The 19,440-nt window shown below is 38.9% G+C and overlaps 6 protein-coding genes across 6 annotated transcripts in view; 4 read left to right on the forward strand and 2 right to left on the reverse strand.

Annotated features, from left to right (window-relative positions):
• Window positions 1–4,643: 4,643 nt before the first annotated feature.
• On the forward strand, window positions 4,644–7,523 carry LOC129739666 (zinc finger protein 652-like). Its single transcript, XM_055731157.1, has 2 exons — window positions 4,644–6,299; window positions 6,384–7,523. The coding sequence occupies exons 1-2, from the start codon at window positions 4,804–4,806 to the stop codon at window positions 6,961–6,963; spliced, it is 2,076 nt and encodes a 691-aa protein (XP_055587132.1). The 5' UTR covers window positions 4,644–4,803; the 3' UTR covers window positions 6,964–7,523.
• Window positions 7,264–13,425, reverse strand: LOC129738209 (zinc finger protein Xfin-like). The gene is made up of 5 exons (XM_055729399.1): window positions 13,266–13,425; window positions 12,146–13,206; window positions 12,019–12,091; window positions 8,341–10,013; window positions 7,264–8,275 (listed from the first exon to the last, which is right to left on the reverse strand). Exons 1-5 carry the CDS (start codon window positions 13,293–13,295, stop codon window positions 7,822–7,824), a joined length of 3,291 nt encoding a protein of 1,096 aa, XP_055585374.1. The 5' UTR covers window positions 13,296–13,425; the 3' UTR covers window positions 7,264–7,821.
• Window positions 10,767–11,489, forward strand: LOC129739691 (low molecular weight phosphotyrosine protein phosphatase 1-like). The gene is made up of 2 exons (XM_055731191.1): window positions 10,767–10,921; window positions 10,986–11,489. The coding sequence occupies exons 1-2, from the start codon at window positions 10,885–10,887 to the stop codon at window positions 11,429–11,431; spliced, it is 483 nt and encodes a 160-aa protein (XP_055587166.1). The 5' UTR covers window positions 10,767–10,884; the 3' UTR covers window positions 11,432–11,489.
• Window positions 13,426–13,601: 176 nt separating the features above from the next.
• Window positions 13,602–15,369, forward strand: LOC129739681 (GDNF-inducible zinc finger protein 1-like). The gene is made up of 4 exons (XM_055731181.1): window positions 13,602–13,655; window positions 13,851–14,042; window positions 14,106–14,290; window positions 14,357–15,369. Exons 2-4 carry the CDS (start codon window positions 13,923–13,925, stop codon window positions 15,132–15,134), a joined length of 1,083 nt encoding a protein of 360 aa, XP_055587156.1. The 5' UTR covers window positions 13,602–13,655; window positions 13,851–13,922; the 3' UTR covers window positions 15,135–15,369.
• Window positions 15,348–18,091, reverse strand: LOC129739661 (zinc finger protein 37-like). The gene is made up of 5 exons (XM_055731144.1): window positions 17,876–18,091; window positions 17,451–17,800; window positions 16,254–17,328; window positions 16,068–16,190; window positions 15,348–15,998 (listed from the first exon to the last, which is right to left on the reverse strand). Exons 1-5 carry the CDS (start codon window positions 18,008–18,010, stop codon window positions 15,408–15,410), a joined length of 2,274 nt encoding a protein of 757 aa, XP_055587119.1. The 5' UTR covers window positions 18,011–18,091; the 3' UTR covers window positions 15,348–15,407.
• Window positions 18,092–18,547: 456 nt separating this feature from the next.
• Window positions 18,548–19,440, forward strand: part of LOC129739700 (DNA polymerase alpha subunit B) — a 55,588-nt gene continuing 54,695 nt past the window's right edge. The window contains exons 1-2 of the mRNA XM_055731203.1: window positions 18,548–18,777; window positions 18,848–19,212. Of these exons, the coding sequence (XP_055587178.1) occupies window positions 18,702–18,777; window positions 18,848–19,212 (441 nt within the window). The 5' untranslated portion in view covers window positions 18,548–18,701. The remainder of the gene's footprint in view (window positions 18,778–18,847; window positions 19,213–19,440) is intronic.

Here is a 19,440-nt window from a genome sequence, read left to right on the forward strand (position 1 = left end):
AAATTTTTCAATCCACCGCCTTCATGCTGTAGAAGATATTTTGTGCTGGTGATTTTTTTTATTAAGGACCTTTTTATCATTCGGGTCCATTGAATGTGTTTCAAGATTACAAAGCATTATTCAATTTTATCGTACAATTGGAGGGTTTTTAAATAACTTATCACTTTTTTCGCCATGTCGCTATCATATGCTAATGCTTCACGTAGGTTTCCTGGAATGTTGTGCTTTCCCCGTTTCTTTTCTAGTTGGGGCAGTTTACGATTATGTGCTTTACTGTTAGTGTCCCATTGCATCTTGGGCAAAGTGGACAATCGACTCTATCCAAGAGATATGCATGCGTGAGCAGTGTATGTCCAATTCGCAGGCGGGCTAGGAACACTGATTTGTACGGTAAATACAGTGTTTTTCACTTCACGCAATTTTTTATTAAGATTAACGTGCCATTCCATCTGCCATTTGTGTAAAATTTGTGTCTTAACAACTTTCCGCACTTCCTTAAAGTCAACGGTTTCATGTTCTTCCTGTAACAGTTCCAAAGAACTTTTTGCTTCGCGATCAGGCCTCTCATTTCCTGGAATCCCAATATGACTGGGGACCCAGCAAAAGATGATTTCTGCGGCTGGTGAATCTAATTTCCTTGGCAAATCTAATTTTGATCTTTAACTGATCATAGAAATATTTATGTTAATTTTATTATACTACGACTACGCCTCAACGGGCACTCATTCTTTTTTACCACCTGGAAAATCTACAAGAAGGACTACAGTGAATTTTATGATAGGTTATAGATTTTCTCATTTTCCCCTTATAAGAATAAGTAACGCTATACGAATACTTAATTACGTAAGATTGAAAACACACTTTCCAAGTTCAGAATTAATCTTCAACTTATCGTTATAAGTCTTTTCCAATGGAATTGGTAGGTGTGAATCAGTATCTTACTGCATTTAATAACACATAAGTTTTAAAGCATTGAAAACTTCCCTTAACTATCATTGCCTAAGTTGAGACTTTGTGCTGGAAAGAATCAGGGATTAAACCTAGCGATTCTCAACGCTACAGTTCGATTCAATGTTTGCAAAAACCTTTTTTTTGTCTTGACCAACAGAAAATTATATTTCTTTTGTATGAACTAAATTTAATCATTAGAATGTATAATTTCTTTTTTATTCAAATCTCCCATCTAGTACATTCTAGAACATTTAAAAACAGAGATAATTATAAAAAAAAGACCATCCTATTTATGCTCTATCTTAGCTACTTAACCTTTCTATTACAAATCGTTCCGAGCGGTGAACCATTCTAACCATTCAAACTTGATCTATCCCATATAGTTTATATCAAGGCTTTTGCTCCTATCTGTGTAGATTCCAATTAACCCTTTCCTTCCCATGATAGCACAGGTGATCCACAACTTTGCACAGCTCGCATTTGAACTGGGCGTTTTGTATCAACACCATTTTTTCACCGAATGTGTAGATATGAGTGAAGAAACATCGCATGAAATTTCAAGAAAATCGGTTCGCTAGGTTTTGCTTGGCAGATAAAAAGCTGCGAAAAAGTCGGATTTTTTTTCGAATTTAAATCAAGTCGTCATTTGTTGTTCAATAACTTGAAAAGTTTTTATAACTTCCTTCAAATAAAATTACTGACGTGCAGAAGGTTGCTTATGCAAGCAGAATTAAATGATGGTTTACTTAGATTTCAACTTAAACATATAAATTTTTAAGTAAGTAAAGTGGATCACTGGTGATACACTGGGAACAAAACGTACTTTTCTTCTTGTGAAGCTTCTTATCAATACTCAAGAAAATCATTTCGTCAACAAAAAAATTCGCTTCAGGATAGTTATTTCATTTGCTTAAATGACCACATGTCTCAAAATATTTGTAAAAGTTCGTGATTTTCTCGAAAAACGGCATGTTTTGTTTTCCTTACGTAAAGTGTCATGGCGGCCAATTGTTCAAGGCAAACATGAAAATTTCAAATATTTCAATAAATAGTGTTTCGAGGGATGCGTATACCAAAGAAGTTTTTTATCAAATAAGATCGTTTTAGTTTGTGATCAATGAAGTGATGAAATTCCATGTTTTTTTTGCAATTATTTCCTGTTTTTCATTTGCACCCTATGTGTTGTTATCTTCCCAATGGAGCACATATGATCCACCTTGAAACCCAAATTTATCAAATGGATCATTAAAGTAGGCTTAAATTATGCATCTTTTGTTCTAGAACTTTAGCTGTAAATCAATATTTCTATTTTTAAAACGTTAAAAACCTCGTGGGAAGGAAAGGGTTAACCGAATGTAAGTCATCCTGATTGCGTTCGTAATTAGCCATCAAATATTTCAATTTTCAGATGCTCATCCCAAGCTATGAACCAATAGCTCGTCTTGAGATATTACCCATTGTTGTTCTCAAATGTTCACCCTGAACTGTACACCTAGTCGTGCCCGTACCAATTCCAATTAAATTCTGAATGCTCGTCCCGAACTACGAATCAATCCAATTCTGCACATTTCGAACTTAAACACAAAACTTTTTTAAATAGAAAAACCAGAGCTAATACTCAAATTTACATCTTTATGCTCGTCCAGAGCTGTGAACCGTTCTAACTCTGCTCATTCCGATCTAATATACAAAACTATTTTTCAATTCTCGTCCCGAGCTATGATTCATTCCAATTTTGCTCGTCTCAAGCTATAACACAAAGTTATTCTTTAATGCTCCTCCCGAGCTGTTATACAAATCAATTTCGAAATGCTCGTCCCGAGCTATGAACCATTCTAATTCTGCTCTTTCAAAGCTATAGCACAAAAGAATTCTTAAATGCTCGTCTCGAGCTGTGATTCATTAAATCCTACTTGTCCCGAGCTATTAGACAAATCAATAATAAAAATGCTCGTTCCGAGCTGTGAACCATTCTAATTCTGCTCGTCCCGAGCTATTACACAAATCAATTCCTCAATGCTCGTCCCGAGCTGTGATTCATTCAAATTCTGCTCGTCCCGAGCTATTAGACAAATCAATCATAAAATGCTCGTCCCGAGCTGTGAACCATTCTAATTCTGCTCGTCCCGAGCTATGACACAAATCAATTCTTAAATGCTCATCCTGAGCTGTGAACCATTCTAATTCTGCTCGTCCCGAGCTATTAGACAAATCAATCATAAAATGCTCGTCCCGAGCTGTGAACCATTCTTATTCTGCTCGTTCCCAGCTATGACACAAATCAATTCTGAAATGCTCGTCCCGAGCTGTGATTCATTCAAATTCTGCTCGTCCCAAGCTATTACACAAATCAATTATAGAATGCTCATCCCAAGCTGTGAACCATTCTAATTCTGCTCGTCCCGAGCTATTACACAAGTTCTTTCTCAATAAAACTAATATCAAAGCAAAATGGACAGTGAACAATAATTCAACTTGCTCGTCCGAAGCTAACAATTCCGTTGATTTTCTACTTCCTGTCATCAACGTAACCAAAACAAAGATTTTGCTGTTGCTTCTTTCTTTTCCTCTCTCTTTCTGAGCCACTATGATCACACGTCAGCAAGAGCGCTAGCGCTCCAGTAAACACAAACTGATGCCGCCAATTTCAACTACTGTTTCACTGATTGTTTATTATTTTCACTTTTCCCGGAGATGCTGCATGCGGGGTGATTCCTTGATGGAGAAAAATCGATTCTTTGTTTGTCTTGCTGATGAACAAAAGGCAAAACAAACCTGTCACGGTCGTCAATATGTGAAATGGCCAATTGCAAGGAATCACCCAACATGCAATTGTTCCTACTGACGGCTTACCTCTAGCGCGGTCGACTACTGTGTGGTCCTTCAAGAGAGGCTAGCAATCACACTCACAATAACACAAGAGAGGAGATAGCTATGTCACTCACACACTGCACTGTTGCATGTTATACTATTATTCACTAGACTGGCTCATACCACACAATTTCCTTTGGACTCCTCTTAGGTGATTTTTGGGTTTTAAAAAATCTAAACTTTGAGCGATTTGAGGACCCCTAAATAAAATCATTTTTACTTAATTTACATGGTCAGTTTTTTAACCTCGATGATCAATATGCATAAGGGTCCTACGCCGTTTGGTCTAAAGTCATTTGGCATAAAGCCGTTTGAAATAAAGCCGTTTGTCATAAAATCATTTGGCATAATGGTCATTTGGCATAATGGCCGTTTGCCATAATGGCCGTTCGGCATAATGGTCATTTGCCAAAAGTTTTTATCCATAGTTTAGGAAAGTGCCGTCTTTCCAGTTTTATTCAGGCCTCGTGTTTCTAGGTTTATCCAAAGATAGGGACAATCCCCTTGTTTGGTTCGCATGCCACATGCCCAAAGTAAATGCATTATTTTATTCCAAACGACCCTTATGCCAAACGGCCTTTATGCCAAATGACCATTATGCCAAACGTCCATTATGGATGTATGGTATGTATACCCTATATGATTGTCAATATATTTCGTGCAATCCGAGGTTTCATTAAGCCGACGTGGTCCTTCCTTCGACTAATCGAATAAGCGGAGTTGTACTGTATTTCAAATATTTAGTATGCAAACCCACCGTAAGATGGCGTTTAACTCGCACACATATGCACTTTCATTTACTTCTGTCAACCGCATTCAATAATTTTTACGGTGATGCTTTAATTCGAAAAATTTGGGATCGAGCCGATTGTAAACAAATCAAGCCTAGTTTCCTTACCAAATTTCAAGTAAAATCAAATCTTCCAATCCAAGGAATGTGAATTTAAGAGCGGTGCCAAGTTCTGAACTGCCTCCAACACAATGGAAAAACTGGTGCTGAAGTGTCTGGCGCCGGGATGTGAATCCAAAACCGACAATCCGGATATAGTATTTTTCGCGTTTCCCCAGGGAGCTGAGGATCCACGGGAAAAGACAAAGGCGTGGAACAAGGCGCTGGGTTACAGGGCGAACTGTAAGCACATACCGGATCCAAAAGTTTGTCAGATGCATTTTCGCAGAGAGGAAATTTTACGAGATGAGCACGGAAATTCACAACTAGCGGAATCTGCCGTACCAATCGCTGTTCTAGTGGTTAAAAACAAAGACGAACCAGTTGGCGAACCGAGCTATTGTAGGCTGTGTGCCAAAATGGAAAGATATCCACTCAAGAATAATCTGGAGAAGTTGAGCCGTTGCGACGATACTGCGAGGTTATTAGAACTGTGTTTGAAATCTAGCAGGAACCATGAAAGGCTTCCGGTAGAGGTTTGCGATGCCTGTTCGCATATGATGAAATTTCTTATCAAGTTTGTGCGCAGTTGTACTGCAGCCCAGGTAAGGTTACGAAAGATTTTCGGTGGACACAGTTCAGAAAACGAACTAGCAAAAGATGATTTGAAGACTGAAAATGAGGAACATGAAATTGTCAGCGAAATCAAAAAAGAAAAGGTTGATGAAGAAATTATGGAACATGATCCTTCTGAATTCCTGGTAGTTGGTTTTGATAAACACGAAAATGATTTGAATTCCAGCCTTAGTGCTGGGGACGAAGCTCGAGCACAGATATCTAAACATATTCAAGACGAACCAGAGCAACTACAAGTTAAAAAAGAGTTCGAAGACAACCCAGCTGATTCCAGTGACTCTGAGGTTGATATACCCGCCGGAGGTGAGCCATTTGAAAGCTTTTCTGAATCCTCGGAAAGTAATTCCGAATCAGATGATGACTATAGACCCCAGGAAACTATTGAAGTAAAAGCTGACTTAGAAACCGAAGCTTTGGCGAATGAAAGCAAACAGCCAACAGATGCTCCTCCCAAGAAAAAACGAGGTCGTCCTCGTAAAGGAGAAGTTAGAACGCCAGTGATAAAACTCCCTAAGAAACCTCGAAAACCATACGAAAGACGAAACAAAGATTCCATCGAAGAAAAACCAGCCTCGATGAGCAAACAAATTTGCCATTACTGCGGTAAGGTGCTGTCGAGTGCGGCCACCTTCAACGTACACATGATGACTCACACTCAACAGAAGGACATTGTGTGTCCGATCTGCGACAAGCGGTTCTATGTCAAGCAGCAGCTCAAGGTACATATGGAATCGATCCACGAAAAAAAGGACTTTGTGTGTAACGTTTGCGGACTTAAATGTCGCTGGAGAAAAAGCTTGCGGCGTCATATGCGCTTGCACGAGGAAAATCCGTATCAGCATAAGTGCACCTATTGCGATAAGGCCTTTGCTCGACCGAATCAGTTGCGGTATCACGTGATGAAGCATACTGGCGATAGGGTGTATTGCGATATCTGCGGGGCAGATTACAGGTTTGATAGAACATTTTATTCCTGAAATAATTAAGTTCATAATTACAATGAAAGTGTATTACTTTTTTTCTTATTCGTCAATAGGTTTAATTACATGCTAACGCAACACAAAATGCGCAAACACGGCATTGTCTTCGAGGGTGTTCAGTTGTACAAACAGAGCGTTCGTAGGAAGAAATCTGAGGCTGGAGAGCCAAGCCCTCGAAGGCACAGAGTCGTTGGAATGCCACCGTTGCTACCGACACAAACAAACGATGGATCTGCTGTGACTAGTAGCGAAGATCATCATCAAGACCATCAACAACAACAGCTACATTTGCTGCATCATCAAACGATTGGAAATTTACCCCCAGGATTGGTTTTGCCCGATCATGACCGTACTAATCAAAGTGATCTGACACACGTATCAGATCTGGGAAGCCCAGCAACATCAGCATCTTTCGCCACGATCGGATCACCAGAACCACCAGCTCTGAATAATCTTCATCATTTTTCCAGTCACCATCAGCAACCTCCCCAGCCCCAACAGCTGTTGCAACCAGTGGCGGGACAACACCATTCGGTGGCTGCGGGACAGAGCCCGCTAGAAGGATTTAACGGTTCGGGAGGACTGTCCATGCCACCGGGGTTGCTCGGATTCTCGTCAATGAGCAGGCCGCAATAGAAGATATTTAAAATTATTATAGCGGTTTAATTTGTAAGAAAATAAGAACTCCGTTTAGGGTGGTACCTATAAGGAAAGCGAGAGCTATAAGTAAGTTTCACAGTTTTTATAAATTGAGGTCCGCAGGATCAGATGGGTGCAAGTGCCAACATCATCAATTTTGAGTTGCCAAACGTTTCTCAGAATCTTAATTTATATGTGCAAAATTCAGATTTTATCTTTTTTTAAATACTTTTGCGATTGAATTAAAACTTTTATTCGAAAAACGTATGAACTTGAACCCTCCAGCATTTGAATACTTGCACCACTCTGATCCTAAGAGCCTCAATTGGAATTGTCATAAGTCAAACTAAAAAATATTTTAATACTAAATTTGGATCAGGAAATTTGGAAAAAGTATCGTATCGTTGAGGCCATGAAACACTATAGCGACTCAACGAGTGCCATTTGATCAGCTCTCGCATTTGTATGAACCTTCTTTCGCAAACTTTCTTCATGCAAGATCATGCTCCAAACAAGTAATAAATTTTCAGATAAAACTAATTAATTAAGGTTGTGATTATTTACCGACTTAATATCCGAACTAATTAAATTTTTCGGTTTCCCAATTAAAAGCCTCTTTAATTTCAGCATTTGCCTGAAGTTTAGTCGCGATAACAATAGCAATCTGCTCATGGCTTGGAGTAGTTAACGGAAGTCAACGAAACAGAACATTTCTATAATGGAATCTGTATTCCAACAATTTTAGGAAATGAAATGTGATCTTCAGATTGTACTCACGAACTTCATTGGTACAGAATTAATGCTTACTTTGTTCGAGATTTAAGAATTTTTGGTTTATTCACTCCCGATATATGCTTAGTAATGTTCTACTTGGGCGAAGAGATTCGTCGGTGCAACTGTGAGATCTGCAGGTGGTAACTGCTGACTAGCAGGAGCTCCACTGAGTTGATTGAACGATAACGGAATACTGGAGGCAACAATTGGAAGTGAGCCTAGCTGTTGCTGCTGGGAATTTGCTATATTAAGCTGCTGACTGTGTAAAGTTAGATTATGTGGATAATCAACTGACACACCAGAGCCACTCTGCTCCGTCGACGAGTATGATGAATTCGAGGCTTCTCCTTGCTGATGATGATTTTGCTCTGCTGTCGATTCAACACAAAAAGATGCAGTAGAGCCTTTAGATTTCCCTTTAGGAGATTTCGCGCTGCCGCTGGACTTTTCTTTCTGGAAACGCTTGTACAATTTAACTCCTTCCACCTGTATTCCATGAACTCGAATTTTATGCTGAGTCAGCAGAAAGTTGAACCTAAAATCATACAGAGTTCACAATGAATTCTCAGATTGAAATGGGGAAAAACTGCTATCCTGTACCTGTAACCTGCACCACAAATATCACACGTGACTTGTTGGCCGGTGTGGCGCCACACATGTAGCCGCAGCTCGTTTGGCGCTATAAATCGCTTCCCGCAATAACCGCATTCGTGTTTAAACGAATTTTGATCATGCTTTCGCATGTGTTTATACAACGCATTTTGCCACCGGCACTCTACTCCACAAATTTCGCATTTAAAAATTTTCTTCTCATGGACCGAATCCATGTGCATCGTCATCTCACGTTTGGTGTAAAACTTTTTGTCACATATTTTGCAGCAAAAATCTTTCTGATCATTGTGGTACTTCATATGCACAAAAAACGAACCTCTCGTAGACAGGATTTTACCACAAATCGAGCACATATGGTCCCGCTCTTTGCCCGAGGGTTTAGAGCTTTTAATCTTGTCCGAATGTGACGCTCTATGACCGGCCATTTGACGACTATTTTCGCAAGTAAATTCACAGAATTCACACTGAAACAAGTTATCAACCATGGTGTAGCCTTTCTTGGATTCAGATTCCTTCGATTTTTTTCTATTAAGATGTTTCTTCTTGTGACTTGCAAGTTGATTGGCTTTCTTACAAACATAAGGACATTCCGGGCAATTCAATTTAGTATCGGTAACTTCTTCTTTCGCGTCATTTCCTTTGCCTTGATTATCTTGTTGCTGTTCATGATTACCTTTTTTCGATGCAAGAGTGTTTTTCTTTTCAGATTTGTGCTTTTTTAAGTGACTTCCTAACTGCCTAACCGTATCACAGGTATAGGAACACTCTGTGCATGTTAAAATGTTCTTAGATGTTGAATGTCGTTTGGTGTGATGGTTGAGTTGTATTTCGGACTTACAAACGAAAGAACAATGCTTGCATTTGTAGTCAGTTTCAACGGTTTTCTGACGATTTTCGAACTGCCGTGCCAAAGGAATGTCGTCGTCGTCCTCATCATCACTATCGTTGTCAGGCAGAATTTCGTCATCTCTGTCGCTTTCTACATCGCTTGTCAGAACATTGTCTTCCACTTTGATTACCGGTTCCACGCTGATTGCTCCATATTCTTCAAATTCCTCTTTAATCTCCGTCTTCATACCGTCGTCAGAAACGGATAGACATCGCTCTTTTAGTTTATTTAACTGTTCGGTAGCTTTCCGACAATTCCTAATGAACCGCATCATAAGCTGCACAAATCCGAAACATTCATCACATGCAACTGTCGAAAATATTCCAGTGCCATCCACCGTCAACATCTCCATCAAATATTTGGAATCCTGTGATCGGTTCATTTCGTTCAAATCGTTTCCCAACATCTGTTTTTCCAGTACCTTCGCACATAATCTGCAGCGAACTTGTTGATTCAATTCTTTCCTCGATGTTGCAACGCCCGCGGGTCCCAGAAAACGGCAAGGCACCGCAGTGTTTTTCCTGCTGAAGCTGACTCCACCGCTATTGTCTCGCTGAATGTCACCATCCTGAAAGTGACTCCAACATACAAAGTTCTTGTCGTCCGTGGGTTCATAAGCACATCCCAGCACCTCCAACCACTGTCGTTGCTGGTCCTTGGCCTCAGGAAAGCCAAACAGAAAGGTAGCGAAATCTAAGCTGGTGGCCTCACAGCCAGGAACGCAGCATTGCTTGGTCATGATCGGCCTCCTGACGCTTGCTCCTTCTCTTTCCTATTAAAAAAAATCTAGGTATAAATATGAACTTCTTAGTTAAACTGTATGAAATTAAATTAATCTTACCAATAACCCCCAAACCTGGCACCTCAAATAATGAATGAATGCACTACGCAAACGAAAACGAATTGTAAACAGTTAAAGGTACGTTGTATGTTTGACAGGTATTGATGAATGAAAATGCTTTGAATGTATAAGTTTATCATCGTGCGCATATATTTGGCCCATGTCCGTCACATCGATAAATTGATAAGAAATTCAAATTAGGTTTGTAATTGTAATTCATTGATTTGTAGACTGTAAGGCCTCGTTTTCACAAAAGTTACAATTAACTTTTGTTCAGGTTAAGGAAAACACTGATTTGTGTAACAAAATGTGTGAATTATTAATAAAAAAATGTTGGTTGTTAAAATTGTCTATACTAAATTTAATTTATTCATTGAAATAACGGTAGCCCTTCTTAAGTTACATATAATTGCACAAAGTGAAGGTAGAACAAATAATTAGCAAAAAATCATTAAGTACCCGCATAGTCAAGGATTAAACCCGCATTAAACCTAATACGATTTCATTGGTACGTCTGAAGTCTTACAAAAAGTATGAGAGACCTGATACTCGTTGCAAAACTAAAATTATGTAGCCTAAATTCGGGCAGCAGGGCCCCAAGGGAATAAACAACCGTAACAACATTTGCGTGTAACCATATAAATCCAAAATGCGACTTGTATCATGTCACTCCGTCTTACGGTTGCTACCAACACAAAACGCATAGCGAACGACTTTGTTTATGATCAGAAGAATATTTTTTGCCACCCTTTAAATTTCACAATCGGCTGATAACGACAGTCAATTAATTTAATTTTTCACGATGGCAGAGAAAAAGAAGGCTCTATTCATCTGCCTAGGTAAAAACAAAATAAAAGCGGTTATTAATTAAGGTTTTTACATATAATTCATTTTATCTTTCAGGTAACATTTGCCGCTCCCCGATAGCAGAAGCCGTATTCCTGAAAACGATAAACGATGCCGGCATATCTGCCAACTGGGAAGTGGACAGTGCAGCTATTGGTGGTTGGCACGTAGGCAATCAACCAGACCATAGAGCCTTGTCGACAATGAAGAAGCACAATCTGCCGTATGATAACCGGGCAAGGCAATTAGGGACAAAAGACTTTGAACACTACGATTACATATTCGGCATGGATAAGGAAAATATGACCGACCTGAAGCAAATGGCTCCCTATAAATCCAAAGCAAAACTGCTGCTACTGGGAGACTACGACACGGAGGCCCCGGGAAAAATCATTCGTGATCCGTACTACGACCAGGGATCCGATGGCTTCGAGCAATGCTACGTGCAGTGTGTGCGCTGTTGCAAGGGTTTCCTCGAGAAAGTTGAAAAAGGTGAAATTTAAGAATAAATACCTAACAACTACAAACAACGTCGTTAAATATGAAAAAAATGTTGTTCATTAAAACTTGATAACGTTGAAATAACTTGTATTTTTTTGAAAAATCACAACACGACCAAAATAATGCCATAAGGATGACAAATTGTCACTAATAAAACCTTAGGAAAAAAAACAATCAAAAGAAACAATCTATCATTCGTGTTACAGTATTCTGAAGTCAGTTTCTCCCTGATAAGCAAATGATAAAATAGTAAGTAGTCACAGTCAGCTTGTTATCTTAAATCGGGCGATCGCATGATTGACAATTGCTCGTAATCCTCGAAGCAGAAAGATGAGCATCCAAAGAATGTCAACTGGTACGGCAATTGACACATGATAATCGACAACATATTTTCTTTGTTTTAGAAAAAATAAATTAAACAATATCATTGTCGCTGCTTAAGACAAATAATTTTATATTATTAAAAAAAACCATAAACATTTACAAATAAGTTCAGAGTAGGTACCTGAACTTACTTTATTCTTATAGTTTATTTTTTAAACAGTAAAAAATATTTTCGATATTAGTTTTTCTTCCTTCCATAGGTTACTCTCCCAGGCTTCAGGGCAATAGAATCGTACTTGTGCGCACGTTTACTATGTAACTGCAGATGGGACTTGTATCTGAAATTGGATCTTGTTTAAAACAATTTTCACATTTTAAACTTAAATACCCACTTGAATATTCGCCCGCAAAAATTACAATCGAATCTTTCTTTGGTGTCCTGATGTTTTGCCAAGTGTTGTTTGAGTTTTTCTGGCGAAGGAAACTTTTCACTGCATTGGGTACATTTGAGTACGGTTGCGTTCAAAATTTTATCCGGACTTGCTACTGGGTGCTGTCGTTTTACTTTCCAGCGACAATGACTTGTCTGAGGACTCTGTTTCCGCAAGGTTTCGTCTACCACAGTAGCAGTGATAGTAGTACCCACAGCAATCGTTTGCCCGCCATGGGAGGTCACAAGATGAGAGCTAAGCATTTCAACCGTTTCAAAGTTTTGTCCGCAAATTTCGCAATCATGAGCTCGATCTGATTCTTCGGTATGGCTTCTCACGTGACTGTAATAGTTACCGAGATTAGGAAAAGTTTCGCTGCATTCGGAACAAGAGTAAACCACTTCTTCCTGATCGGTCACAATTGTACTATAACCGTGTTCCTTTAGAGATTCCGTATTTTCTTTCTCATTCATCGTAAAAGATTCCTCATCTGCCAGAAGCTGCTGTTGAGATTCCGCACATTGTTTGATAAAGCTATCGAATATGGTTATTTTCGTCACACATTCTTCGCAAATTTTCTCTGGAAGTATTGTGTGTGATACGTATTTGCCTAAACAGCTATTAACGACCTCTTGCATCGTGTCGATTAGCTCATTCAAAGTAGTTTCTAAGGGACTTTCATATTTTGTCGCACAAAACCGACAAATATATTGATTGAGATCATCAATGACTTCCACCATGTCGTTCTGATCAAAATCTCCCGAAGTTTCCTCTAAGCTCGGTAGATTAAGAGTGGGAATGGTACCAACCAGCAATCGAGGAATCTTGCGAGCTCGATCGATGAATCGTTCCTCGAAATGTAATTCGCAGATCCTGGCATCTTCTGGAGGATTCTTCCCAGTAGCACTACGCCACCAGTGCGGTAGGTCACCGAAATTCATATTGAAATAAATTCGAAGCGGATGCGGTGTATCATGGAGTTCGCATCCTTTGAGAAAGCATACGGCTTTCCCAATTTGACTCTAGAATTGACAGAGCTTTTATTATTTTGAGTTAAAAAAGTATAAACCTAGATATTTACCGAAAACTTTCTGTTTGTTTTAGAAGACATTATCCTAATTAAAGTTTAACTTCACACTATCCTTAAAAAAGTGAAGCACCTGCAGGACAATCTTGATGGTTTAATGAAAGATACCGGAACGAAATGGTTGTTTTGGAATTGAAGTTATTTTGTTGCAATCGAGGACTCCATTTTCAAACTGGCTTATGCATTAAAACATAACGAATTTTCATAGCACTATGTTTTATACAACATAATACATAGTGCCATAAAAATTCGTTATGTTTTTAATGCATATGATATACCCTTTTTTATAATTATCATTAAAATCATTTATCATTCATGATAAGCCTGTTAGTGATTTTTACATGTGACAAGCGTTCATACCAATCTCATAATGGCACAAACCATGTAAGTACTTATACATATTTATATATTTTTTATAAATTCTTTATATTTTTCCATGAATGATTAAACTTAAGTAATTGTTGTATAAATTTGTGATAATTTGTAAAATGCGCCCTTCTGATATTTTGAACTAGTTCTATAAATGGCCAAATAAAAACAAAATCATATGCGGAATTTTAATAATTTATTGTATTTTAGAAATACGCACGCACTTTTACTCGAACTAAAATTTTTCACATGAAAAATCATTAGAGGATCACCTATTTCACAATGGACATGAGCGATCTGTGCCGGCTTTGTGCTAAAAAAGAACCGGATCTCCAGGACATTATCATCGACGGGCAGAGAACGGCTCTCGTTGATCAGATTATTGAGCTATTAAAATTAGAGGTAGGCTATTATGAACGCTCTGTTGGTTTTTTAAATGTTACTCACAGTGCACATATTTCGTAGTATTCGGAAAACGATGGTCTCCCTCAAAAAGTCTGCCTGGTATGCTACAGAAGCATGGTCAATATCCAGCAAATCATCAACGCGTTTCGGAGCAATGATCATTTGCTCCGACAACAGCTTCAAGAACAAGACATCAAACCGGATATTTCAAACGACGACTCATCTGATCATGATATGTTAACAGTGTAAGAGGTGATTTTTTTTATATTTTTCTTTTTTTTTTAATTTGCATTTTTTTGTGATTATTCTAGGAAAACGGAACTATTACTTGATGAGTCCGATCCCTTACAAAACTATGAGCTTGAATACGAGGAATGGCTGGATGAAGGAAACAGTTCGGAATATATTCTTCCTTTATCCAACTCCGAATATCGGACACAGCTTGAACCAGTGGATGAAGTATATGTAGAAAAAAGGAACCAGAAGGAAGCAGCAGTACCAAAGAAAAGAGGACGAAAAAGACGACGTCGTAAAGAAGACAATAGCAATCCTTGGTTCAGGAAAAAATACAAATGCTATATTTGTAAAATGCATTCTTTCGATACAGATAAACAATTGTTAGATCACCTTAATTCCCACAGGCATCTATTGCCGCAAATCTGCAAGCTATGCGTCACTGAAACAATTGAACTGAAGCAAATTCGTTCGCTGAATTTGCACATGAGAATGCATACACAACCAATAAAATGTGATCTTTGCGATCGACGGTACACTTCGGAAACAGGACGCGAATGCCACATGCAGCTTGCCCATCAAACAGAGGGCACCTTTGTCTGTAAAACCTGTGGTAAAGAGTGTGCCTCCTTCGGTGCGCTTCGATACCATATGCAATACCACACAGGAACACACCGATGCGATTTATGCTCAAAAACATTTATACAACGGTACAGTCTGCAGCGTCACATCAATCGAGTTCACGAAGGCGGCAATAATCTTGAATGTTCAATCTGTAGGAAAGTGTTGAAAACCATAGACGCTTACGAATTGCATATGCAAAAGATGCACATACGTCACCGAAATCGTGTGTGAAAATGAGGCCGATGTTTGTTACAATTCGTAACAATCGAAATAATGGATTTAAATAAAATATGAAGTTAATTATTGAAACCTCTATCGAAAAGAAATCTTTCTTTTGTACCTTTATCAGGTTTCTTTAAATCAGTGAAGTCAACATCTAAAGTACAAAACGTATTCCCCCAAAGGCAGTGATACTTCACTTCGAACATCACCAAATAAATATTCAAATTCTATGAGACTCCCTCTATTGAAACAATTGAAAAAATCCAAAAAAATCTACTTGCCTTAACCGCGAAGAACGTTCAACTCTTGGGCAAGTTGCTGATGAGCGTTCGTTTGGGGAACCAGTGCTGACTGTTGTTGACCGCTGGCCATCGTCGGCTGTTGAGGAAGGTTCATGAATGCGAAACCGGTGCCGACTGCTCTTGGATTACCACTATTGCTGAACATATCGGAAACTGGGCTGCCCGTTCCGGGCGACCTTCTCACACTAACGGTTGGCATTGCCACAGTGGAAACTTTGGCTGAACTCTTTGACCTTTGAGGTACCCATTCTGGGTGGGTAGCTCTCAAGTGGATCCGAAGGTTGTTCTTGGTGGCAAACACCTTATCACAGTAACTACACTTCTCGGGTTTCTCGCCAGTATGGGTAGTAACGTGGGCTCTAAGCTGCTTGGCTGTGGCAAACTTGTGATGACAGTGATCACATTCGTACTCCTTGAAGTGAGCTTGCAGATGCGAGATCATGTTGTTCACTTTGTCCGTTTCATATCGGTCGCAATGATTACACTTAAAATGCATCGGATTTCGGTTCAGTACGGTGTAATGTTCGATCCAGGACTTGGCCGGTCGATAGCCTTCATTCTTGGCGTGCACCTAGAAGAAGAAATTATTTATGAGCAACAAGCAGGTAGGTACCACATGGGTATTAATTTCAGTACAGACCCTCAGATGAAGAATGAGATTACTGGAAGTATTAAACTTTTTCGAACACAAATGACACCCATAGCTACGTTCTTGGTTGTGCTTTTTCAAATGAACATCGTATGATTCAATTGATCGAAGGACCTGCAAATAAAAACATAATTTTAAGAAAATATTGCAAATCAAAATCGCTGTTCAGTTGACTACCTTCTTACATATAATACACTCATGACCACTGTTTTCTCTGTGGATTCGCTCGTGATAACGTAATTTGTTCGAATGATTAAATACCATATCACATTGAGAACATTTAAGCCTGCGCGTATGATAGCGCATGTGAGTTTTGAGAGATTGTTCTGAGTTACAAACTTTATCGCAAACTTCACATGTTACCTGACATGGCGCTCCGCCACCCAGATGGAATGTCTGTGTGTGATAGTACTTTCCAGCTGCGTTACTGTATCTTCTATCACAATAATCACATTTAACCGGTTGGGCATGCATCTTAAGATGCGTGTTCAGTGTTCGAACCCTGGTAAGAACGATCGTTTCCATGACACAAAGGGTACACGTGTGAGGGATTCGATCCATGTGATTCGTAGTAAGATGTTCAATCATTGCTTTGTGCGAACCCAATGATTCGCTGTTGCAAATATAACACTTAAAATCGTGCAGGGTTGGTAAAGTTTTACTACTGTCTTCTGGTTCATTTGGTTTACTGGATTTCTTTTTCCTTTTACTTGGTTTACCAATGATGGAACCTTTTTTGCGCCCTCTTTTGCGTTTGGATGGAGCCTCTTTGTCTGAATCATGTTTTAGCTCAACTAAAAGAGAATCTTCTTCAGATTCTTCGGTTGCATTCCCCGGATTGAATGTTTTATCTATGTCTTCATCATCACCATCATCATCGTTGTCTTCAGAATCATCTTTAGGTTTGATACGGAGTTTACGTTTCCGTTGAATTCGCTTGGGCCTTGCTTTGACGACAAGATTTTTCAATTTTTTACCAACGGAAGGTTCTTTCTTTTTTAAATGTGAATCATCGGAAGAAGCTCCATTAATGTCGAGCCTATTATCGGATTCTTGGTCGGACTGCTCAAGTTTCGTAATGCACATTGAAGATGGTTCATCGATGTTCGAAGAAGGGACGTTCTCTTCTTGTTTGCAACCATCTTCGAGAATGGAAACGTCCAGTGGAGTCTTGCTAGATCTCTGAAGGATTTGTAATGGCAGATTGTCTTCTTCGCTGTCGCTTTCTTGCTTTATTTCATTGAATTCGAATCTAAAATTAACAAAAGATGCATGGATAAATGGAAACGTATAGTTTACTGTTTGCAATGACAGGCCGGTTAAAAGCTAATTTACTATTCCTTTTTAAAATTTTCATACATAATTATCTCTTACCCTATATCCATATCTGATTCTATTTTCGTGGCTTCGGTTTTACCATCCGAGAATTTTTCTCTCTGAGAATCAACCCGATTCTTATCATCTTCGACGCTATCTGCCCCATCTGCTTCATCTTCATCGTCGTCCTCATCTGTATCATCCGAGGTGCGACGCCTTCTATTGTAGGGTCTCTTCCGATTCTGTTTTAACTCGTCAAGTACCTCTGGTAAGTCATTACCAGAGTCAAGCTTTTCACGCAATTTTCGATCGCTCTCAGTAAATAAGGATATTATCTCCCGCAAACGAATAAGCTTAACAGCGCACGATTTGCAGATCATTTTTGGGAGTTTATCCTGCTCATTTATCTAGGGAAATTTAAAAAAAAAATGTAAACCAGGTTTTTTTTCCATTGCAGTTTATCACCATCCCATCATCCTTACCTCGAGCCTTGCGTAGTCCCGGACTATAAACACTAGGTTGTGGTTGCGAAATATGGTGAATAGCATCCGCAATTTACACGACGTGGTCAAACACATCCGACACATGCGAACAGGATCGCCTTTTAACTTCGGCATTATGGGCCTTTATATTCCACGTAATTTTGATAAAATTGAAAATAAGCCCGCAGATTACCGTGCGAACAATCTGAATCTTGAACAGAAATAAACAAACGAAACAAACAAAAGAAATACACGCTTCGTTCAAAACCAATTTTTTTGGAAAAATTTCGAACCATAAATTTTGTTACAAAGTTTTTCCACATTGGACGAGCCTGCTAAAAAGAATAAAGGTTACTGTTTAATCTTATAGGAGAAATAAGAATAGTAAGGAAGCTTTTGGAAACATCCATATATTTTCTCCTAACTACAAAACGTCAAAGATCCGCTGGCATTGCGGATTGGATGTTTGGTTACTTTTAAAGTTTTAGTTTGGAGAAATTGTCAAATTAAACTAAATAATAAACAAAAGTTTGGTAAATATGATTAACAGTGTACAACACATGCCCTGCTATAAAATTTCGTGTATCACCCCTTTCGTGAATTCAGCCGCTGAACGGCTGCAAAATTTGGAAAACAGCCGCTGCGTTCGCGTTGCAAATTTCATATTCCCGCCATTTCTGTTCAAATGTTTACAAGAGAAGTCGGTGTTAAATTAGAGCGAATCTTTGTCGTTAATTATTAGATTTAACTCCATTGTTTAAATGTACACATTACTGATGTAGTTTTAATCTATTTCTAAGTGCACCGTGCAAAGAATAAAGTTAAAATGGTGACAGTGGATAGTATCAAGGAGCAGTTCGATGAGATGGGTATCGAACCCTCCGACGAAGTGATCGGCAAATGTATGCTACATTTTTCATTGTAAAATTTTACTTTTTACACATGCTTACGCAAATCGTAACTATTTTTCAGGTATCGAAATATGCACCCGGCACGACATTGAGGATGCCGTCGAATTCGTCGAACAGTGGATGGCGTTCAGTATTTCAAAGCTGAACGGTGCCGAACCAACTGTTGAGTATTTGCGGGAAATGGAATCAAACGAGTATTCCAACAAGTCTCGCAAACCGGTCGCTCCTTCAGCCGTCAGTCGCCTGCGCCAAGCCGCCGGGATTTCATCCCCAGTACGGGCTGGTTCCGGCGATGTGGTCTTAAATGGTGCCGGCGGCGGAGGAAGCGCTTCTGCTAATAGCACCGGTTTGGTAATATACAACAACGCCGAAATCGATAGCATTGAAAATGACGTACTTGGGTCATATGGATGCATTACCCCTAAGGTAAGTTTTATTTAAATTTGAATTATTTTTTAGGAAATTTCGGAACTTGATTCTAATTTATTATAATGGTATGTGAATAGTAGTTGATTTTTATTTAAGGAAACCTCAAGTTTAAAAGAACCTTTCCAAAAACAACTATCTACCCACCAACGACATGAATGACAAAAAAAGGTTAGAATGTCTATGATAGAATCACTGATAGAAATTTCATGTTTTATCAACACAAAA

Source organism: Uranotaenia lowii, chromosome 1 (genome assembly GCF_029784155.1).
Source record: "Uranotaenia lowii strain MFRU-FL chromosome 1, ASM2978415v1, whole genome shotgun sequence".
Lineage (NCBI taxonomy): Eukaryota > Metazoa > Arthropoda > Insecta > Diptera > Culicidae > Uranotaenia > Uranotaenia lowii.